The 24,273-nt window shown below is 40.7% G+C and overlaps 1 protein-coding gene across 1 annotated transcript in view; it reads right to left on the reverse strand.

Annotated features, from left to right (window-relative positions):
- Nucleotides 1-24,273, reverse strand: part of slc2a13a (solute carrier family 2 member 13a) — a 95,219-nt gene that overhangs the window by 42,682 nt on the left and 28,264 nt on the right. The window contains exon 3 of the mRNA XM_010793691.1: nt 16,186-16,388. Within this exon, the coding sequence (XP_010791993.1) occupies nt 16,186-16,388 (203 nt within the window). The remainder of the gene's footprint in view (nt 1-16,185; nt 16,389-24,273) is intronic.

Here is a 24,273-nt window from a genome sequence, read left to right on the forward strand (position 1 = left end):
GAAATCCCACATCCAGCTTTCTTTCCCTGCACTATCTGGACTGGCACACAACACACACACACACACACACACACACACACACACACACACAGAAGGAGAGCGTCAGCAGCTTGTATTCTCACTGCTGCCCTAATTCTTCTTGACAAGGGCTGGGAGAGCCAAGAGAACATCTCAGTACACACACACACACACTGTCTGAATATCCACTTACACACTGACATGTGCAACAAAATAAACATCAGTCATACAACACACAAACCCACATCTGTGCTGGTGGCATTTTACCCTAATTGCCTTTGTCAATGCTTTCACTGCAGTTTAGTCCGACTCGCCTTTAGTTTCCTCCAACAACAACACCGGTCTTTTTATGATTGCTTTACAAGCAGTATGAGGGTAAGAGAATGAAAACAATACACTATTTGTTTATGATTTAGTCAAACAGTTCTTAGACTAAAATATGACAGGAGTGTGTGTGTGTGTGTGTGTGTGTGTGTGTGTGTGTGTGTGTGTGTGACAGACAGCAACCCTGGAGGAATTCAAACAGCCTCTGTGCGATGTGACCGGGATGGAGATGACTTCATTAGGCCAGCCAATTTCTATCTTTCTATCCCCCCCCCCCTCCACCACCCCCGTATCTGTCTCTCTCTGGCTGTAAATTTGTCTCTGAGGGTGCTTTACTGTATGTCGAGGAATCTCCCTGGTCAAATAGTTTCAATCTGTGTCGCACTGGCAAATCTGGTGTGCACCTTCATCAGATATAACCCATTTCTGTCACCGAAAATGCCAAAAAATGTAATTTGGCAAGCGGGATTTATAGGAGATGTTTTGATTTCTTTTATTGCGGCTTCATGTCCCCCGGGAGGCAATCATCAGAGTGAAAATACAAATGTCAGAGCATCACATGTGATCGGATTTTTATGTGTGTGCCGAAAATGTCATCAACTGTCTGACTGACGGGAGACACAGCAATACAAATATCTGCTGGTGTGTGTGTGTGTGTGTGTGTGTGTGTGTGTGTGTGTTTAAAGGCTTCTAATCGCATGTTTGCATTGTGTACAGCTCAATTCTGATGCATTCTGTACCTGCTGTGTTTATTTATTTCATTACCTTTGCTTATTATGCCTGTTTTTAATAATGTATTTATGCTGTATTTGTTCTTAAATGTCTTTTGCTTTTAATCCGTAAAGCACTTTGAATCGCCAAGTTCTGAAAAGTGCTATATAAATAAAATTGCCTTGCCTTGATGTACATCTGGGTATATTGATGAATCAATGATTCCTCTGTAATGGAACGTTCTCTGATGGCCCAGTAAGCAGAGCTTTTTACGCCCGTATGACCCAAAGGTCAAGAGGTCACCACGCTCAATTATTCTTGGGAATATTATGAAAAATTATCAAGAACAACATCTGCTAGATACTTCTGGAAAAACGACTCTTACACTAGGAATACAACATTAAAAATTCACATAATTGCCGAGCAGTGATTGAATTTCATCTATAACATTTGTCAAAAAGTCCACAGGAATTTCAGTTAGAGGATAAAGTAAAACGAATAGTAAGTCTCTTTTTGCCTTTGAGTTAGTGATGTGAAAGGTGTGTGTGTGTGTGTGTGTGTGTGTGTCCTTGAGTCCGTTTTTATCACCTGCTTTTTAAAATAACACCAAAGCTGACCTTGAGAGTGAGGGTGAGCGTATACACATATTACCTATTATATTGTGTGTGTGTGTGTGTGTGTGTGTGTGTGTGTGTGTGTGTGTGTGTGTGTGTGTGTGTGTGTGTGTGTGNACTACCACCTGAGAAACATCTCCAAAATGTGACACTCCCTCACCAAACTGGATGCAGAAAAACTGGTCCATGCCTTCATCACCTCCCGCATTGACTACTGCAATTCTCTGCTTGCAGGCATTCCAGCAAAAAATACTCAGAGACTACAATATGTACAAAACTGTGCCGCCCGGACACAAAATCACGAAAATCAGAGCACATCACCCCCATCCTTCACTCACTCCACTGGCTCCCTGTAACACACTGGATTAACTACAAAGTCCTCATAATGGTCTTCAACGCCATTAACCACACTGGCCCCACCTACCTACAGGAACTGCTAACCAGAAAACATTCCCATACCTCACGCACACTCAGGTCAGACAGCTCCAATCTCCTGGCTATTCCGCGGACAAAACTGGTCACCATGGGAAACCGTGCTTTCTCCTCCCTGGGTCCACGTCTGTGGAATCAGCTTCCAGAGAACTATACAGACCTCGGCATCACTCTCAGTTTTTAGGAAATGTCTCAAGACCCACCTGTTCCACACCACATTGTACTGACTGTCCTTTACTTTATTTATTTTTAAACCTTTTATGCTCTTAACCTTTTTTTTTTTTTATATATATACAGTATATATTGCCATATTTGATCCAATATGCTCCTTTTAGATATCTTTTTACTTATAGCTTTGTGAAGCACCTTGAGATGACGTTTGTCTTCAAAGTGTGCTATATAAATCAAATGTATTATTATTATTATTATTATTATTATTATAATATAGCACTGAATGTCGAAAAACCTCAATTTCGCTCTTTCATTTCACATTTTTTCAGCATTCAATCCAGCAAATACTAATAGCCTCACTATAAGCCATACCATACAAATACAGTTTGTTTGCAGGGAATGTGTTTTTAATGAGAATCAGGGCCTCTTCTTTTCTTCTTCTTCTCTCTGATATCTGCTGAAGGAATCTCCAATTAGCTATTTTTTCTCTGCTACCTGCTTTCGGGAAACACCCCAACTTCTCTGCACAACAACCCCCAAGGCCAATTAGAGCGCCCGTTTAGCTCTGTTGGTCCAGTCAGATGTTTTCTTTTCTTTTATATATTCACGCTTCAAACACGTGCCACATCCCGTCTGCTTTATGAAACATTCAGCACAGAGAGAGAGAAGCAGCTCGCTTTCCAGGAACATTGGCAAGCATCCATTCACAGGACTAACAATTACTGATTCCCATATTGCTTTGTGAATCATTGAAATGTATATTTACCCTGGGTCAGAACTGAGGGGAATGGCTGGTGTTGAACAATGGTCAATCAAGTAAACAAAGAGGCCCAATGAGGCGATGCAGGGAAGCACAGGAGGAATTATTAAGATAAGAGTCTATAGGAGAATAGCTTTTTCTATCCATCCGACCATCCAATCAGAGGGTCCTCAGGGAGCTGGTGTCTGGAAGCTGGCATCACTTACATAACCAGGGAGAGCTACAATCAAGGACTGAGCAGGAAATCTGCAGCCATCCTACCTCTACCCCCATCCTCCCTCTAATTATTTCTTCTCCGTACTTCCCCTCCATTCTTCTTTGTCACCTCTCTTCCCCTTCCTCATCAGAGTAGGATCATGACACCTCACACTCTACAGATCTGAACAAGACTAATGAAGACTAATGAAGCAGAGATATAAGCTCCATCTCTGGCGGAAATGTTAATGTTAGAACCAAAAAGCTCAATCTTTACTAAAGGCAAACCTTTATTTAAAAATACTTACAGTATCAGGTCAAAATACGAAGCAGGTGTTTATTTAGCTCTCAGAAGTGTGTAAAAAGATAGCTCCATAACTTCTATAATCTATCACTCACTACCATTTTAGACATTTTTGTTTTAGTTTTTGCTAAAGCAAGCTGAATGCTAACGCAAGCTGAATGCTAACGCAAGCTGAATGCTAACATAGGCTGAATGCTAAGGCTGACACTATAAGTGGGCGTAATCACGGTGACTTTACGTGCCGTGCCCACCTACTATCTCTATATGTTTTTAGCGAACTGAAGTAAGGTTATACCACCTTGAAATATAGTCTTGAGCTTCTCGTAAATTGTGTCAGAGATAAGGAGCCTTTCCTATAGTTTTATTTAGCACACACTTGAGAAAGTCTATATTTCTGTGCTCCTTGAATCTTCTCCAGCCCATAGTATCTATCGGACTACTGCGACATCAAGGGGACGCATGGTTGGGAGGAAGATAATCACATGTGCTGAAGAAGATACTGTCAAGTAGTGCACCTGTAAGTACTGTCATTCTCGTAAATAACCAAAAATAATTAAGTCAACTGCAATCTACTTTTGAATCTTATGGGCAAATGGATTTTGAAAATGTCATGTTTTTATGACAGGCAAGGATGTTGATTGGTTTATTTCCTTGATTACTGTGAGTCATTGGCGTTAGGGAGAAACAGCATTTTAAGTGATGCTGATCAAATCTTGTCAGTGTCCGCAGATGCAGGGGAGCAGCTGTGTTTACCTGAGGGCACCGAGGGGCCAGCGGCTGCCAGGAGCTGAGTACCAGACAGACAGACGGACGGATGGATGGATGGATGGATGGATGGATGGAAGGATAGATGGATAAACAAGTGAAGTCATAGACACTCACACTGACCGACTGAAATAATAGAAAAATGATCAGCATTATAGGCGTTTTTTTATATGCAATGGTTTTCTTGCGGTGTGCATTCACACACATGGCGAAGGCATAACGTACAACGTCTGAACTGCTAATCAGGAGTGATAAACATTCAAGATCAGAAATCAATTTTGGGGTTTAGTACCTTGGCATACATATATACAAATCAAATAATTGTTTTTGTTTCGCCTTACTCCAATGTCCAGCAAAGAGTTTCACGCTGTTCAAATTTCTCGATTTTCTAATTTGTGACTCAAATCAAAGAAAGCCAAAAGAAGGAGTTAATCAAGCTTAGCCCTTCCCTTTGAAACAAGAAGAGTTGCTGCCTCTAGAGTCTCGTAGTGAGTGTTATCAAAACCACCATCCTTCTAGTTTGAAACTAATCGCATCAAAGGAATGGATCAATATAGAGGTTGCCTGTTAGTCTGTGTTGTCAGTAGCATGGAGGATAAACAAAGACAAAATGACAAAAGCAGAAAGATGCAGGAAAAGACGGAAAGAAATTAAAGCCATGTAAAAGCCAGACAAGTTCTCCCATTTTGATTTAAAAATGGTTGAAAAGTCACCGCCAGGTTATGTAACGGAAACTCAGATCATACAGCGGAGCTACCTAAGGTTGAGACCAGGACACGCATAGAGAAACCTTCTTATTTAAACCCCATCTTATTTATTTTATTCGGCAGTTAGACATCCTGCAGATATCGCCATCCTTAATCAAATGAAAAGTGACACAGCAAAAAGCACAGGATAACTGTAATAACACATCCTAAAATGTCATTTTAGTGCCTGCCTGTGCCCTCCCCAGAAAAACATGGTGTGAAAGAGGCTTGTTCAATATCCATCTATTCATGCAGGGCTTGAGACAGGCGCAGAGGGGAGTCATGATAGATCTGCCATCGCACTACTCTCCCCGCTTCATGATTAACAAGCAGTATAAAACCTACAGGGGGGCAGAGGAAAGTAGCTCTTCTGCTCCCTTTTTGACATGTTTTGAAGCTGCTCATTCTGCAATACAGTGACCGGGACAAAATCACCCGAGTTAGTTTTAGTGGAAAGGACAGATATTTAGTTTTTAAGACAAACTAAAGGTTGACTTGTTATGTCCCTGCACACAGTATGAAAGCAGACATGGAGCAGACATATACGTACGTATAGGTTGAATCAGATAAATATACTTTATAAAAGTAAAGGCTGTATTGAACACCTACCTTTATTTGATTGGTAGTACACACTAAGTTTGGTGATTGTTTCAGTATGTTGGGATGATATTTCCTTTATTTTCTTTTTATGGATGTGTAAATTAAACGTTATTTCCCCTCTCCTTGCTGTCCTTAGCCTCTTAAACCCCACGGACCCGCCGAAGGGGCCGAAACCACAACATCTGCAAGCAACAGTGTCTGAGGGCTTCTTAAGATTGAATAAACTATGAATGTTTCATATCCATGTTTTTGCAAAAAAAAACACAAAGCTAACGCTGAGCCTCTGAATTAGCCACTAGCGAAAAAATGCTAACGGCGGTTGCACAGAAAACACGGTATAACACCCTTATTACTTATCGTAACTGCAAATCCAACCCACCGATTAGCATCGTGAGAGTACACAGAATCGATAGGTATCTATATCATCACTCCATGATAAGAACTCGCGACTTTATAAACAAAAACAGACATCACAACACGTGGCGCTAGGTAGCAAAAACGGCAATAGGTCTGACCTCTGTTGTTGTCTGATCAACAGTTGTCTTCAATGGCATTAAAACGATAACAACGCTGCTGAAGGTTAAGAGCACATTATATATTTATTGGCAGTACTGACCTTCTCTTTAAATAATGGCAAATATAAGTTAATAAATTGTATAGAATATTGCTTAAATTATAGGTTAATGATGATACTGGTAATGCTTTCTCACAGTCAGTCGTACAAAGTAGGGTATGATTACTCAGTCTCTCCACTCAAGTCAAAAGTCAATCACAACAGATGGCACATATTTTGAATGCAGACAGTTGGTCCAATCTGCACGCTAATATGCATGACTCATAAAAGAAGAGTGATTAGAGACATCAGCGCTTCTAAGACACTCATTGGTAAAATAGTGTGTTGCGCAGCAGGGGAGGAAAGTGTGATGTGCAGAGATGAAAGTGCACAAAGGACTTTGGCTGAGTGGCATGACTGCTTGATTCAGATATGGAATGTGTCAAATATGTTTCTTTAAATGAGAGGATAAGAGGAGAAGGAAGGAATACATGGAGTATGCAAGAAAGGAAAGGAAAAGAAAGTAGAGAAAGGGTTTGGAGAAAAAGAGGAGAAAGGAAACAAAAGGAAATGAAAGGGAATGAAACGGATAAGAGGAGAGGGAAGGAAAGGAGAAATACTGACAAAGGAAAGAACAAAAGTAGAAAGGAGGAACAATTAAAATGATTCTGAGGAGAGGAGTTTAAAGAAGGGGAAGCAAAAGGAGAATAAAGCAAAGGCAATGAGAGAAAATAGAGGTAAAAGGAAAGAAGAGGAGGACATGAAAGTGAAAGGTGAGGAAATGAGTTGGATGCTTTCATAAAGTTACGAGTTAAGAAGAGGTGATCTGTTGTCATTGGAAACAGCACTCAGCTCATCCATGTTTAACCTGCTGGTGTTTTAACAGTGTGCCATCTTAATATGCTGTTTTAGTTCAAATATTTCCTCTACATGTGTTCCTGCACGGTTGCATAAATAGCACCATAATAACCACAGGTAACGCAAAAGTTGATCTTCAGTGACACAGCCTGCTTCAAAATGGGAGGCAATTTGAGTTTAGTCTCAAAAAGACTTTACATTTTATAAGAAACTTTTTAATCAACGTCTCCTCTCTGAGTCACTCGTCTGAGCAGCCTTGAGACAAAATGATTACAGCTTTGCTCAAAACAAAAGAAGTTAAAGACAATGCACTAAACACACAAAAAATTGTATTAAGATTCAAGAAGAAAAGTAACTTTCAGTGGAAAGATACAAGCTGTAATTGCGAGATAGAGGGTGAATGAAACACTCCTTTTAAACTTCTTATCCCTCTGCTAAAGTGCTGGTTCAGTTATTTGATGAGGCTCGAGGCAAAATGGGGAACAAGGAAACAAATGTGTGTTGAAGAGACAGCGAGAGATTTAAGAGATTTGTCTCCTGAAGACAACTGTGCCTCTGTGATGAGAACACTGTTAGCACTTCTACCATTTAAGGTTAAATGTCAGAACAATATGTGTTGGGATAAAGTAACACGAAAGATAGGAGAAATCTGAACTGATCACACACTGATGTATTTGATAAAACTCCCAACTGGATTTTGTATCCATCTCCACCTGACCAGACACATCACTACAGGTGGATGTTTCTCTATCGACCTTACAACAAAGTGCTCCGCTGCTATGTTTTGGGTTTCTAACTTACGGTCTTCACAGGAAGTGGGACTGCTGCCAGTGACCGTGCGCCAATTTTCAGTCAAGCCTCCAGGAAGTGAGTCTGGCGTTTAAGCAAATACTGGCTAAATGGTGTTACTACAGCTCCCATGTCAGTCTGTGATGTCATTGGGCCAGAAACACTTTTTCCTGTAGACTTACATTAGGAAAGACTTCAGTAAATTACTTTATTTCTTTAGGTTAATCAACACAGTACAAACAATTGAATAGCCCTTCTTTAAATAATGAAGTCCTTAAATTTGCAAAATGCGAAAAAAGTTCATCAATCTCCATAGACCTCAACTTTACAACAGCAGTTAACATGTTCACAACGTGGTACAAAACATGTTTTATGGTACATTTGAGCGAATGTACCTTATTTGTTTATACTAGGCTATTAAAGAGCCAGGAGAATGAGACATTTAAACAAGCTTAATAGAATATAGGCCGCTAACAAAAAAATACAAGACATTTAAAAGAAGCTATCATGGTGGATTCATACTTGGAGAAAGAACATTAGCCTGCCATACGTCAATCCCCATTATTAAAATCTCTGGAGCCATTTTGAAGTCTGCTGGAAATCAATCAATTGAATTATTAAGATTCATGCCATCCCAGCTGCACACCTGCTCTAATGCAAATGACATGGGTCCCTCCTCAGGGGTACACACACACACACACACACACACACACACACACACACACACACACACACACACACACACACACACACACACACACACACAGGAAAAAAGGCTTGGGCAAACGGGAAACATAGGCACCGTGACATACTGTATATCATATAAATGTCTCATCAGGCTAATAGCTTTGCCAAAAACAATTAACTGACCATAAACCCATATTTGCGGATGGAACATTTGAGTCATGACCATTTTAATGAAATGAAGCGTCTCTGGATGAGTCTCTGATGGCCTTGCATGTGGAAACGTAGACCCTGGAATAAAATATTCAGAAGAACATTGCTGTGTGGTAAAGTGGCCTTCATTGCAATCCCATTATGCCCTGAAATTCTAATAAATGAGAGCAAATCGATTTAAAATCTCCTTTTCTTTTACTTCCATTTTGAGTTGACGAGACTCCAATTACTCAAGGCAAAGTAGACATTTTACTTAGATGTGTGCTTAATTTAGGCTACTGTTCTTTAGCATCATGCTGAGATCGAAATGTTATTGATTTGGATCTTCAGTACCAGAATTGGGCTTCAAATGGATTTTCCTCCTTGAATGATTTACTTATACTTTATCTTAACGGTAAACAGTCCTCATGCGCCTCATTCTATTGAGCGTATGGATTTTTCAACAAAAAACAATGAACACGGTAATTATATACAAATGCCTTCAAATCTGTAGAAGATCAATGACATTCTGCAACTGATTAAAAGTCACTTGATTATTTGTAACATCAATAAAATCCAGAGTTGAATGTATTCAATGGACTTACAAGTAGGCTACGATAAAAACAACAATTACTGAAGGTACAATGAAGATAATTCCCTAATCTCCCCTCTCTGAGCTCACTAGAAGCTGCCTGCCTTGCTGTGCTCTGCTAATGCGGACTCCATTATAATTTCCCAGTTCTCATTTCCCCGCACCCCGCCCTGCAGCCCCCTCCTCCGGCTCACTGTTGTTCAAACAGATGACAACATGAGCAGTTGCCAATTTTCTAATATCAAAATATTTGTTATTACCCTGGTGAGCATATTGTCAGAGGGCCCATTTGGGGTTGTTAATGCACAATCACGAGAGGAGGAACAAGAATGAAATGCACTAGAGCAGAAAGCTTATTTATTGAAAAAGTAGATTAGCAGAGAAGACAACGCCTCTAGCATTCATTAAATCTGATTCGATAGAGGAGCAGAGAACCAAGCCGTCGTTGTTAAACAGTGACGCTTCTAGAACTACCGTAGTTCATATTACCAAATAATGCCACAAATATTTGTTTTCTGACCATTGTTACAATCTTTTAACTTTATAAACGAACCAGTCGTGCCTGAATTTAAAATACTAAAGCTGATTCTTTATACCCAGTAAGATCCCCTGGTCTCATTATGATTTATCGGTGGATTTAAAACAGACCCAGAGCAGCAGTGGAGTTTCACAAAATGTTCACATATCCTGAATTATTGATAATCAGGGGGAGAATAAGGGCTTCAATGGAGGTAGACGCCTAAACTCCTTCAGACATCCACGAGGTGTGTGTGCAACACGTTACTGCATGTGTGTCCGAAAAGTAGGCGATAAGTAGCGATTTATAAAGGCATAAAATTAATAATTCAGAACTGCTGTGCAGGAACATAAATGCAGCACTTTAGTTGATAGCTTACACAGTCTACAATTCCATTTCTTAGAAACAGATGGTTTAAAGCAGGCATGAGTCAAGCAGAACAGCAGGTTAAAAAGGAGATTGCTTCAGAGCAGGAACAATTGTATACTGTATATTGTATAACACTAATTAAATTCCCTACCTTGACTTTTGGTCTGATTGTAAACAGAAAAATCAGTCCCAACTTTTATAGCTTGCTGAATGAATTTTTACATTGAGATTTACATTGAGCAATTTCTGTCGTCTCTCCTTTTCAAATCAAAATAGATTTGTTAAGGCCGGGTGAGCAGTTAATTGTTAATTCATATTTAACAATTGACCAAATGACTACATCAAAATACAAAGGGAACTATCAGCCAACTCAGTCTGCTCAGCCCTATGAAGCATTTTAGCATCTTTCAGCTCATGGTTTTGGTTCTGCAGCCTGCAAATGTACTGTTTTAGTTCTTCTGCTGTCATCCGCTGTTTGCAGCATCTGGAAATCCATTGTACATTACCTGCCCAGGACCAAATGGCAGATAGTCAAAGTTAATGACTAGCTGGCGAACATGTGCTGAATTCCTACAGCATGGTACAGCATGGCTTTTCTTAACCTGCTCACATTTTATTTGTATGTCAATTAGCAAGAGTGGATCGTACCTGTTGCTTTTTAACAACTACTTTTCCGGAGGTTCCATGCAAGCTGATAAAAGGAGGCTAATATCACAGCAGTTTAATGCACAGCCGCTGTAGCAATCAGCTGCACATCTGTGTACACTGAGGGGGGTACAATACGCAGTTAAAAACTAAACAAAGAAAATAACTCAATACCAAAAAGTGAGTAGAGTCAAGCAGAGTCGAACCGTGCAGTTGAAAAACGGCAATAATGGAGAATCTAGACGCTAAAGAGCAAGGCATTTCAGGAGTTGGTCAAAACGAAGCTAAAAGGAAAATACTTACATTTGCTAGGTGGACATAAACAAAACTAAAAGTAAAAATGCTGACTGACCGTAAATTTGCCACAATGTAAATACAATATTGTTGTTTTTAAATGGAAACACTCTTTCGAATGTTCTCAATCTTCATGCACAATGCTGTTGAGGTTTCATGCCTACTGTATGTTTGGCTACCACGACCTCAGTCAATTAGTCCAGGGTCATTTTATTTTCATGGGGCACTGGGACACTAAAGAACTGAGCCAACATTAATGTTATTAGCTACACTTTATTGGCTAAAAAACCCAAAACTATTTCTGTAGACACTACTCTGTGGACATAAAGACGCAACTTTTTAAATCAACCTTTCAAGTCTGAAGAGATTAAGGATTTCATTTTCACAGACTGATATTAGGTGGACTACCCCTTTAAAAGGAGCCATCTGTTTGACAGACAATACTGTATATATAGTGTAATCACCAATAATCCCATTCTTTTTTTATTGGCTTTCGCTTTAACCGCATTTGCTGTAGCAGTGTCCATGTCATGTAGCTGTAGATAAAGTGGTCTATTGCTCGATTCTGCCTCGATCACTCAGAGTCTATTCATGACCTTTGTTTCTGTCAGGTTACATCTGAGTCTGTCAGTGCTGAATGGAGCTAGAATTGTTATGAAGAAGCGCTCTAAAGAAATCAATGTGTTCAATACGATGAGGAACGGCAATCTAATGGCTGACAGAATTGGTCTGCAATATTGCCACAATCCTGCTCCTCCATCATAATTGCTGCCCCAACACCTCCATTTTCCACTTCACTTTCTCGTTGTCTTCGACCTCTCCTCACCCCTCTGCTCTTTTCCTCCCCTCCTCTTCTCCCCCCTCTCTCCTTTGCACCTCTCAGGCTGAGAATAAGCTCATTGCCTCGGGGCTGACACCACACCATCATTACATCTTTGAGTTTCAGTAGATGAAGCAGGCAATGAGAGTTCCCATACTCCTCTTCACACAATTACAAGACTTCTAAGTGGCAAACATACAACAATTCGATCATAGATACAGCATCTTATATTGGAAATAAACAGCTTCAAGACTTTCAAGATTGAGCAAGAAACATTACAGATACATTTTTGAGACTGAAACTAAATAAAAAAGTAGTCTTATCCCCGGACAAAGGCTGGCATAATCCTGTAGTGCATGATCTTAGTTTTGTGTTTGATGTTTTATTGTGAAATTTATTTTCTCTTTTTGTCTGGTTTTACTTGTCTTTGTGTTTTATTTTGTAAAAAGGGCCTTCAAAAAGGATAACAACTTTGAAAGAAAGTGATGAATGAGACGTGTTGTTTGTGTGTGTGTGTGTGTGTGTGCGTAAGTCCGAGTTGTATACACAGTGTAATAAGTCCGAGGTGAGAGGAAAAAGGAAGCGAGAAGTGTTGTTTCCATGGTAACCGACATGTCAGCGAAGGAGCACGTGTGTCTTAGTTTTTCCAGGTGAGAAAACACAAGTCTTTAAAATGTCAATACCACTGATACATACAAAACCATTGAATAAATCAGAACAAAACACTTTCATACTTTGACCTAAGCCCAAGAACTTCCTGCTCCTGGATCAACCAGGTGTGTGTTTGATGTTACCCGACCGAGCCAATCAGGAGCCTCTGTAACCAAATAAATACCTTTTACCCTTCCCTTTTTATTCTGTCTGTCTACCTCTACTCTGTCCTCTCTGTCCGCCTGGTTGCTAAGCGACAGCTGCTTCCCAGGTCATACATCATCAGCCCTAAAAGGAGCATGTCAATTGGAAAAATACTAGCAGTGCAGTCATGAAATGATGGGGCACAGATGGCGGCCAGACATTAAGACACTTTTCACTTTGGATTCAGTCGCGAGGGACCTCGAGAGCAAACTATTTAATTTACACTGAATTTGGAAAAGAGAATAAAAAAACATGAACACGGCTGTTCTGTGCTGAAAGGTAGAAGTAAAATATAAAGGTTGAGTCACGTTGTTTCATGTAGTGTCTGCCCTTTCTGCACTAATCCTACAAAAGTCAGTTAAAGATTCAAAAACCTCCTGTGTTAGTGTGAGACCTTTGCTTGATAAAATACAAAAATATCTTACATACCGTTTTAAACTCAAAGAGGTTGGTCATGAATTCAGTTAGTTGGACGTAGCTGTCTTGCACTTGCAAATCTAAACCAATTCTGTGGTGTCTTCAAAATAAAAGTTGAGAGATAGTGATACAAATCTTTGACTTGTTGCATACAAGTCTAATATGGATGACATTCAATATTATACCAAAGGACTGGTTAAAGGTCAAGTGTAGGTCTTAGTGGCATCTAGCATTAATATTGCAGATTGCAACCAACTGAATACTGCTGCGCCCACTGCCTCCCTATACAAGCGTAAAAAAGCAAAAGGCCCTCTCTAGTTTAGTTTGTCTGTTGGGCTACTGTAGAAACATGGCCTTGCATCGATGCATCTCAAGTATCATAAGATAAGAGAAAACTGTCAACTGGCAATGGTGGCAATCAGGCTGCAGAGTTCGCAGCATATTGCATGGACTTTTGAGAATAAGCAGCCAGCAAGGGCCATTTTGTTTTTTTAAAGTGGCTAGTTAGTGAGTTCAGTAGAACATTTTAACGCCTCATTCTGACCAGAAAACACAGAAAGATGCCGTATAATGGTCATGTCTCAGCAAGAAACCAGAAAAATCCTAAATTTCTGCCTTAAGAATTCTATTTTTAGATAAGACGACGTTCCCAAAAGTCTGTGCATTGGGTCCATCACTCACATTTCATGCTCAAAACTCCAGTGTTGAACACCAGCTGCCAGATAACAAGCAGTCTGCCTGCTGTGCCTACAGTAACTGAAGATGACTGCAGCCATGAGTTACAATGAGGAGGAGAAACGGGAAACTGCGGGGGACACACTGAGTCCCAGGAGAAGGACACTCAACAGCCTGTGTATTTTTATACATCAGTGTGAGATAATGTGTGTGTGTTATAGACGCTCCTCTTCACCACAGGCCACTTGGACCCTGAGGACCAATGGAAGCCACTCTTTCCAGAGACATGGTGTTCTCCGTTGTCAAGGTTGATTAATGGCAGGATGAATCTAATGTCCTCTTCTCTCCTTCCCTCTCTTCACAGCTCATCATTGGGAAAATTGAAGTATTGCATCTAATAATGTCCTTTAGCATTGTCTATGACTGCTGTGACAAAGGAAGCTAAGTTATTTCCTCGGGAATCTCAGAAAACGTCCGCTGTCGTAAATATGCTCTTGATGGCTGAATACATGGGAAAAAGCCTAAAATTAAATATTTCCTGGCAAAAAGTCAGCACCATAACCAGAAACATGTAGCATCAGATTTCTCATTTTCACATAAACCTAATTGGATGCTTAGCTTAAATGCTTGGAGTAGCAAACAGATAGATGCATACTTATTATAAACGTAACGCTCTCTTGGATAAATTGTTTGGCATGGGTTGGTTCCCCAAATCAAAATCTAAACTCTGATAGGGATTAGTGGAGGTCTAATGGATAGTGAGGTGGGGTGAAGATCGGAAGGTTGTGAGTTCAAATCCCACCGGGAACACTACCACTAGTGTGCCCTTGAGTAAGGCACATAGCTCTTAGTTACTCCAGGGTGAATGTCCCTGTAGGTTGCTTTGGATGAAAGTGTCAGCTAAATGAAATGTAATGTAATGATATAGCTAGCATCGTTTAAATGTGTACAAATAGTTTGCTTTATTGTTATTTGAATGGCTTATTTAATGGTCAAGGGACGATGTACATTTAAATAAGATGTTGATGGAAGACTTCCCGGAATAGTGAGACTGTTTTTGAAATTGGATTCAAATTCCCATCACTGCAACAATTATGGCACCATATGCTCTACATGTGATAAAATACATAACGTCTCTCTTCTGTAGATGTAATTGTACTTCATTCTTGCTTTCTCGTACACACAGAGGCACAAACAGATGGCATATAAAGAGTAAGATAGTATATGGGTAAGTACAAGTGTGTGTAAATCTGTATTGGAATGCTTTGAGCAAGGATTGAAATTAGATTAGAGGTGGGTAAGACTTGCAGTCCAACATACAACCTTTGAAATAAACAGATTTTCATGATTGTCAGGAGCTGCATCAATAGTATACCATAAGCCCATAATCATCAGCCGTCATTCTGAAAGCTTCGTCTAATTGTCTGCTCACACTCGCAAAGCCTTGACCAAATAGCAGCATCTAAGCAAAGGTCAGCTCACACAATAATTGACCACGAAGAAGAAAGTATTAATTAAAGTGACAACAGACAACATCTTTGCCTATCATTACGGAGTAAATGATGATAACACAATATAATGGTTGTAGGATAATGATCCCATTGGCGTTTATATTGGTTTCCCATAAGCCTCGCTGTCACTATAGACATATAGACTGCCTTTCAGAGAGCATTTTTGCAAGAGGCAACCCAAAAAAATAGCTAACAACTCAACAAAATATATTAAAGTGGCTATCCCCAGGTACCAGAACAACCAGAGGAATAAAAAATGCTTAGCGAAATGCTATGTTTTACCTGACACCTACTTTCGTTTAGTGAAATTTGGAGCAAATGAATGTCTATCACATTACCACCATGTTATTACATGGCTTAGTTGAATACTAGATTTTGATTGGTCAATTCAGAACACGTGACACGTTGTTAATCCAGAACAGACAGACCGCTGTCAAGGACTTATTGACCGTTGTTAAGGACGCTCAAATCTGCAGAAAGAAGTTCGGTCGATTTAACTGTAGTTTGGCCGAAAAGCAAACTTTGCGTCGGGCTCCTGATCAGCCTGTCGGGTGTTCTTTTCCCCATAAGGACCGCCTCGCTGCACATTATCCCTTACCTAATATGTGCATGGATGCTATTGCTGTGCATGCCTTGTAGATCCATACACAGGCAAGAGCAGCTTTAATTGACATTTTCTACGTCATTAAGCTATAAGACATACCTCAAATATCTTCAGGTAACCCTTACTAAACAACCACCAGCATAATAAATCTCTCATTTCCCCCCCGTTACCTCCTCCGCTCTCCTCCTCATCGATGCTGTTCTTGATGCTGTCGTACTCCTCGTCAATGTTCTGGTTCCCTCGGATCTGACTGAGGACGCGACGGGCCTTCTGGGTCAGCCCACGTTGGATTAACCAGCGGGGGCTCTCTGGAAGGAACAGGAAACCCAAGAACTGGATCATGGCGGGAAGCACCGACAGACCCAACATGTACCTGGATAGAGAAGGAGGGGATACATGGGTCAGCCAATGATAACAGGAACTACATAAGCAGATGTTTTTGACTCGTGGCAACTATGGAAAACTTTTCATGCAATGCCATTTCATTTCCATTCCCTTAATGTCAGTTCCAGAAATAGATTGCAAAAAGCTTGCTTATATATTCAGTTTTTGTTAAGGTATTTTTCAAGCAAGCATCAGGGGGTTGAGTTTATTCAATTAAAACACAAGGGAAAAATGTCAAGGCTTTTCTTCTCCTTAAAATACATATAGCATTTAACTTTTATCCTGAATTTAACACGTTGTCAAAGTGTAAATAAAATACTGCATCTTCTGCAATTCTAACAGCCGGTCCAAACTATTAGTGCTGATTTCCCCCCAAAAAATTGCTATTCCACAAATAATGTTTTTGTAGTATTGGACAGATCAGACCAGGGAACAATAAGTTTAAATAAGAGGCTTCAATCTCCATCAGGTTGATAATTTAATGTATTTGAGTTGGAGGTAGCTGGAACACAAACTACTGCCCCAATGCTAACTGTACTAGACTAAAAAGTGTGTTAACAATTGTTTTCATTCCTCTTACACACACACACACACACACACACACACACACACACACACACACACACACACACACACACACACACACACACACACACACTGTGCTGTTATGTGTGATTTGACTGTACGAACAGTCTCTAAATAGTCTGTGAAATCCAAAAAAGTGTATGTACTCATACTACCAGGAGCAGAAGTCTTATATTTATGAGAAGGTTTGAATAAAAACATGTTTCTTTAGAATGTCGCTGCTGATTTTTAGGTTAGTTCCAAATGGAATGTTCTAAAAGGAATGGAATGCTGCAACACAGAGGTTGGTTCTATGTTCCAGATCCCTGGAATCATCTCATTAAACCCCAAGCATTGAGAGAGAGACACACACTTTTGAGACTAGAGACGTTGGTACACAGTTATAATTTGCGAACAATTCTGGTCTGAAGGTTCATCCTCAACCTTGGAAACACTTAACTGAGAAGGTTTCACTTTGACAATGTCATTGTGGTCGAACATTGATGCCTCTGGTGCATCAGGTAAGAAAGACTCAACACAAACTAAATTCAACATGAAGTGGAATATATCTGCTTTGGAAAACACCATCTGTATATCAATGTGTTCCCAACAAACTAATCAAACACAGATTGCTCAATGTGAAACACATTGTGTGCCCACTGTCTGTACAATCAGTCTTGGGAAATATAAAGTATAGTAGTGTTTGTTACTGGAGGCCATTGTTGGTTTTGACACTAACCTTATCTCACCACTCTTATATCTGTTTTCCTATAAATAAATTCATTAAAATATGAAATACAAGAACATTATTTATGGTTTAGCTGTGTGTTTGTCCATGTTGTGTTGACTTAACACGCTGTTTCCTCCCCCCATAACACTGACAGCACCTGAGATTCGGGCAGGTCAAACTCTGTTCAGCAGCTCCTCTGCTTACTCCGTTCTGGAGTTCATTGGTGAAGGCTGCTTTGGTAGAGTGGCTGAGTGCCGAAATCTGGCAACCAGAGAGACCGTGGCCATAAAAATCCTAAAGAAGGACAAAGATTCGATCAAGGACATTGAGAAAGAGGTAGACTTTTGGACTCCTTTTGATTCTTTGAAGACAGTTTTCCTTGCTTTTATTGTGTCTCCTCCAACACAGTATATACTATACACCTTATTTTCTCGCTAGGTGTCCATGTTGGAGGTCATCAGTGTACTCAATCCAGACCACAGTAACGTGGTGAAGTTCTTTGAGCGGTTTGATCATTTGGGACAGACCTGTCTAGCATTCGAGAAGCTCGACCAGGACCTTTATCAGCTGATGCAGGAACGAGACTGGGTACCGCTGTCTCTGAAAGAGATCTTTACCGTAGCAAAGCAGGTATTTTCAGTTTTAATGTAGAAGCAATTATCTTTTGTTCTATATATGCATTACGGATTACTGAAGGAAACCTTCCATAGTCCGACACAGCAGCAAACTAAACACCCAACTTCTGTTTTCTGTTTGACCTTGCAGCTGTTGGTGGCGTTGGATGCACTGAAGGGTCTTGGCATCCTGCATACGGATATCAAACCCGAGAACATAATGTGTGTCAACCAGCTGGACCAGCCCTTTAAAGTGAAGTTAATAGACTTTGGCCTAGCTATTACATCATCCAAAGTCCAGACTGGTCTGGTTCTTCAGCCACTAGGGTACAGGTAGGTTCAACTAACCATCCACATTGTTCTCTTGGTCCTCAACAGCTGCCGACAAAGATCTAATCTTTGGGCTTCCTTCTCAGATCTCCCGAAATTTCCCTCGGCCTCCCGTTCACAGAGGCTATTGATGTGTGGGGCGTCGGCTGCATTCTGTCTTTCCTCTATCTGGCTAATAACCTCTTTCCTGTCGAATGTGAATATCAGATGGTAGGTCAGCTTCAGTTCCTCAGACGAATGTCCAGATACTTTTATGCAGAATGTTGGCTGTAACTCTGTCTATGTCGTCTTCAGATTAAGTTCATGGTTGATGTTCTGGGTCAGCCAGAAGACCACATGCTCTGTGCTGGCAAATATACAGAGTGCTTCTTCATTCAGGAAGTAGCCGCTCACCATCCAACATGGAGACTGAAGGTAGAGTACCCATGTTCTTTTTTCTTTTTAGTTGGTTAAATCATTTGAAAAGACTGTTTTAAAAATAATCTCATATTGTGTTGTGTCTCATATATTAGTTGCCTGCCGAAATGCCAGCTGCCATAAAAATAAAGGAAGAGAAGCAGGACAGCTCCCAAGACCTCCGGATGTCTTTGGATGATCTTGTCAATGTATGTCCTCTTTGCTGTGTTGTATAAGTAAAGACTGAAACAGAACCAGTTTAAAATCTGTGTCTGATAGTTCTGGCTGCATCAACTGACCTTAATCTGTTTTCAAATCCAGATTTATCCAAAAGAGGAGGCTGCTGAATTTGAGGACAGGAAGGCTTTTGTGGACCTCCTCAAACAGCTTCTGCATGTTGACGGGGATCAGAGAATCTCTCCCCAGCATGCTTTGCAGCACTCCTTCATGACAAAGTCGTACCTGACTGAGCCCTTTGACAGCAGAGCCAAGTAAGTGACTGTGTATCTGTTCACAGCAGTAACCTCTGAGGTTGGATGGGCTTACTATATGTAATGACTGAATGTTTCACTCTTTGATTGTCTTACTTTCTTACTTTTCCTCCAGATTCTTTACGAGCGTCTGTTCAATGGAGGCCTCAAAACACAGGGTTAAAAACTCTGCTATTTGCAAACCTGACTTCTATGGAGAAGATCCATATACCTGTCTCTACAAGGGAAGAATACCTCCATGCTGTTATGAAGGAGCTTCTGATTTGTCTTCTGAGGGAGAAATACCTCAACGCTCGAATGAAGAAAATCCATATTCCTGGCTGTATGATGGAAACATACCTCCACGCTTCTATGAAAGAGATTCAGATGTGTCTTCTGAGGGAGAAATACCTCCATTCTCTTATGAAGGAGATTCAGATTCCTTGGGTTCTGATGGAGCAAACCCAGCAGAGCTCACTGCTGCAGCCTCAGTCACCACTGGTCAGACTAAAAAAGTAATGAGAAGGCTTCGCAGATTCCTCGGTCGGATCAAAGCTACCTTCTGTTGCTGCTGGACTCCAGTTGCTGAGGACTGAAACCATTTTTATTACTTGCTTTATTGCTTGTGTTTATTACTTTGTGAAATTCTCTATATTAAATGTATTGTTTTTTTGAAATTCAACAAAATGCCTCATGCTGCCTCATGCCCTACTTCAAGTCAGAAAACAAAGTAATTCTATAAAACACACACTGTGTCTCTTACCCTCTTCAAAATTCGGTAATGTCAAATAAATGATGATACTCTCCATAGTAGGTTTTACAGTGTATGAATGCAATGCTGAATCAGTGAAGTACGCTGAGTGTGATTAAGTGATATAACGTTTTATAAAAATAAGGTCTACAATTACATCTACCCACAGTGTGATCACTCAATCTAATACATAAACACTTTGGCTTTGTCTAAAATTACTCCTTATTTACTATGTGGAAAACCTTATTTACTCTCAAACATTTTTTTTTTTTTTGCAATCCCATAATGTGTGTAGATCAATTAATTTCACATTTATTGGAAGCGAAAATCAGTGATGATGCAACGATTCATTCAGTAGTTCTAAAATAGTCAAGTTATTGTTCATTGTTAACTATTGAGTTCACTACACTGTGGTATTGATACGTTTCATCAAGCAAAATATCTGAGTACTTCCTCCAAATCTGCCAAATACCAACCATTAATCTAATTAAACAAAATACATATTTTCTACACGCCTTCTTGAATGACACAGAAATATTTATTACGTTAGTACGGGATAGTTAGTCATAATAATGACTTACAGCAGGGGTCTCAAACTCCGGCCCGCGACTTCATTTTATGTGGGCACGAGAAACGAATCCGTTTTCCTGACTTTATTTTTTTTGAGAAAGTTACAGATACACCAAGGAGGAATCGGAACACACATTAGACAACCATTTCATTGCAGACTGTTATGTTTACGTGGGGAAATGACAGAGCATACATTATTTGAGATAGACTATATTTTGAAGTCAGACTTAATTTTATGGACATTTCGGCCAGGGGTGTAGAGCTATTGGTTTAAGCACCGGATTGGCAAAACAGGAGAATCTGTAAACCAGTCTGCTTTGATCTATGAATTAATGTCCATGACTCGCAGAGTACCTGCTTCCCCCGCAGCTGTTTTATAGGGAAACAAACACTCAGAACACACACACAGAGCCAGTGACGGACATCCAACCCCCCCCACCCCCGTTGACAGTTTACGTCGGCTGGGCAGGGTGAGATTCCCGGGCTGATTTTAGTCCCATTCCGCCCATCATGCGTCCTGATGACCGGCGATCTCCTTCATAAAACTAATAAAAGGGGGAATAATCGGGCAGTTTGTAGTGTGTGTAGAGGTGTGTGTGGTTAAAACGCAACAGCCTGTGGTCACTCTTTATAGCTGTTCAATGAAGGTAAACACAGAGTAGCCGGTGCGTAAAAGCTCTTTGAGCGCTGGTGCTGCTCTTCTCTGAGTTACACGTCCCGCTGCCTCCTGGAGTGACCACACACCCGTGGCCGAAATGTCCTTAAAGTGAAGTCTGAGTACGAAATATATCTCAAATAATGCACTGTCATTTCCCCACGTAAACATAACAGTCTGCAATGAAATGGTTGTGTCCTGTGCGCTTCACTTCCTCCTTGGCGCACCGGTAACTTTCTCTCCAAAAAAATCTAGTTAGTATCTCGTGCGCACGAGATACTTAACTGTGTACGCCGACAATGAACAACCATGCGACCCAACCCCCCCCCCCCCGTACTGCAAGAGTCACGGTCCCCGGGGACCCCATGATTAGGCCGGAACGAGGGACGAGTCAGAATGTGACAACGATATCCGTTGACACTAACTTGTCGTCCCCGCGAAATTGGAGTCGTCAAAGGAGAGTAAGTCCGGGAGCAGTACGCGACCCAAAGGAAGTACGCGACTTGTGGACGTGTTTCTTCTGTGCCATAGTGCACACTCCTACCTTTTATGATATGTTCATAATTGTGTGGTACATGAAAAGTCATTGCAACAGCTGTCAGACCTAGACTCTGATTTAGGTATTGTAATTAACCGAAAGTCTAGACCTTAATGTTCTGCCGGAATACAGCATAATCCATCCTTACTTAGTATACTATGAGTGTCTGTTCAAATTTCTCCGGTATAATACTAAAAACTTAACAAGATAATGGGACGTCGCACATTTATATCCTAAAAAACACGTACAATTTCCAGAAAAACCCCGTTTTTTTTTTCCTTTGGGGGATTTCTTCTCTGTGATGTATGACTATTGTGACTTGTAGTCGTCCTCTCCTTGAGAAATTACCATCTCTGTGATGTATGACCTACATTGGACTTGTAGTCGTCCTCTCCTGAAAATTTCATCTCTGTCGATGTATGACTACATGTGGACTTGTAGTCGTCCTCTGTCCTGAGAAATTTCATCTCTGTATTTATGACTTATATGTGGACTTGTAGTCGTCCTCTCCTAGAAATTCATCTCTGTGATGTGTGACTATATGTGGACTTGTCAGTCGTCCTCTCCTGAGAAATTTCTCCTGTGATGTATGACTATATCGTGACTTTAGTCGTCCTCTCCTTTGAGAAATTTCATCTCTTGTGATGTATCGACTATATTGTGGACTTGTCAGGTCGTCCTCTCCTTGAGAATTTCTCTCGCTGTCGATGTATGACTATGATGTGCGGACTTGTAAGTATGGTCCGTCTCCTGAGAAATTTCATCTCTCGTGATGTATGACTATATGTGGGACTTGTAGTCCGTCCTCTCCTGAGGAAATTTCATCTCTGTGATCGTATGCACTATATGTGGGTCTCTTCGTACTTCGTCCTCTCCTGACGAAATTTCATCTCTGTCGATGTATGGTGCTATATGTGGAACTCGTACCGTCGTCCTCTCCTGAGAAATTTCATCTCTCGTGATGTATAGACTATATGTGGACTTCGAGTTTGTCTCTCTCCTGAGAAATGTTCATCGTCTGTCCGATGTAGATGGCTATATGTTGGACCTGTAGTCGTCCTCTCTGAGAAATTTCACTTCTTGTGATGTATGACTATACTTGCTGGGACTTTTCGACTCAGTATCATTACACAGGAAATTCACTAAATTTAAGATTTTTGGGAGATTGGGACAATCGAGGTACGTCGGAGAGGGTAGAACTAATGTCGAAGCGGAGTCTCGTACGTTATTGTCCTTACGTGAGTCAGGTCGTCGCCTACGATGGCTACTTGGTAAGTGGTGACGTAGAGTTATTGCGGAAAGAAGTCGGACTGTAACGGTCACTGGGAGATAAAGTGGGTGTGGTTCTAAGCTTGGTCGGAATAATTCAATTCAAATCTTTCACAACTCATAATTGGGGCGAAGTACATCGACCGCTCCAGTCGAGAGGTGCCTCTCCAAATATATTGTATAACCGATACTTATTAAGTCTTCCCGTCCCCGTAAGTCTCGTCCTTTTGAAGTAACTTAGACGACGAGACCAGTAACTGGGGTCTGTGAGTTCGAAAAAGGTTCCGGGATGTGTACCCATTATAGAGTTTTCGCCTGCAGAGTCCGTCGTCACACTTGTCTCGCTCTGACCTGTATCCACCGTCCACTTCCCTTAATTACGACCGACCCCCCTTTAACATAGCAACAGTTTCGTCCGTCCCAGCGGATACACATCGGACTTCCCTACCACCGTCTAACAATCTTCACCCCATATAAAGTATCCAGTCCACTAACTAATTCAACTACCTCCAACTACCCATTTTTCATCTTGTCCTCACTTCTGTCTATTCATTTAGTCGCATTAAGACACCTGGCCCCCAAACACCCTTTTGAATAAAATCGGTGAAGTATAATGTCGTTCTGAAAAGTTACGAATCGAAAAGAAACTCTTAAGGAAAGATTGAAAAGGGGTTTCCCGTTGGTCTTCAGCGTAACTCTTATTTTCTTTACATATGGAGTGTACTGTGTTTGCAACGACCAGATCGTTATAGTAGGATAACAATAAAATTATACACATTGACCACCTCCCATATGCGTTCCGTAAGGAGGATGACACCCCCTTTACATACCAAAAAAAAATTTTACTATAAGTGCCTCCGGGGATTCCCTGTACTTTTTTTTTTTTTTTTTTGTCTCTCTCTTTTTTTTCACGTCCTATTGTCGCCCAAATCATAGAGCACGCGGCCTATCGGAAAGAGCACGCGTTGCTCTATCGAATCTCGAGCA

This window comes from Notothenia coriiceps, unplaced genomic scaffold (genome assembly GCF_000735185.1).
Source record: "Notothenia coriiceps isolate Sejong01 unplaced genomic scaffold, NC01 NC01_scaffold00037244, whole genome shotgun sequence".
Classification (NCBI taxonomy): Eukaryota; Metazoa; Chordata; class Actinopteri; order Perciformes; family Nototheniidae; genus Notothenia; species Notothenia coriiceps.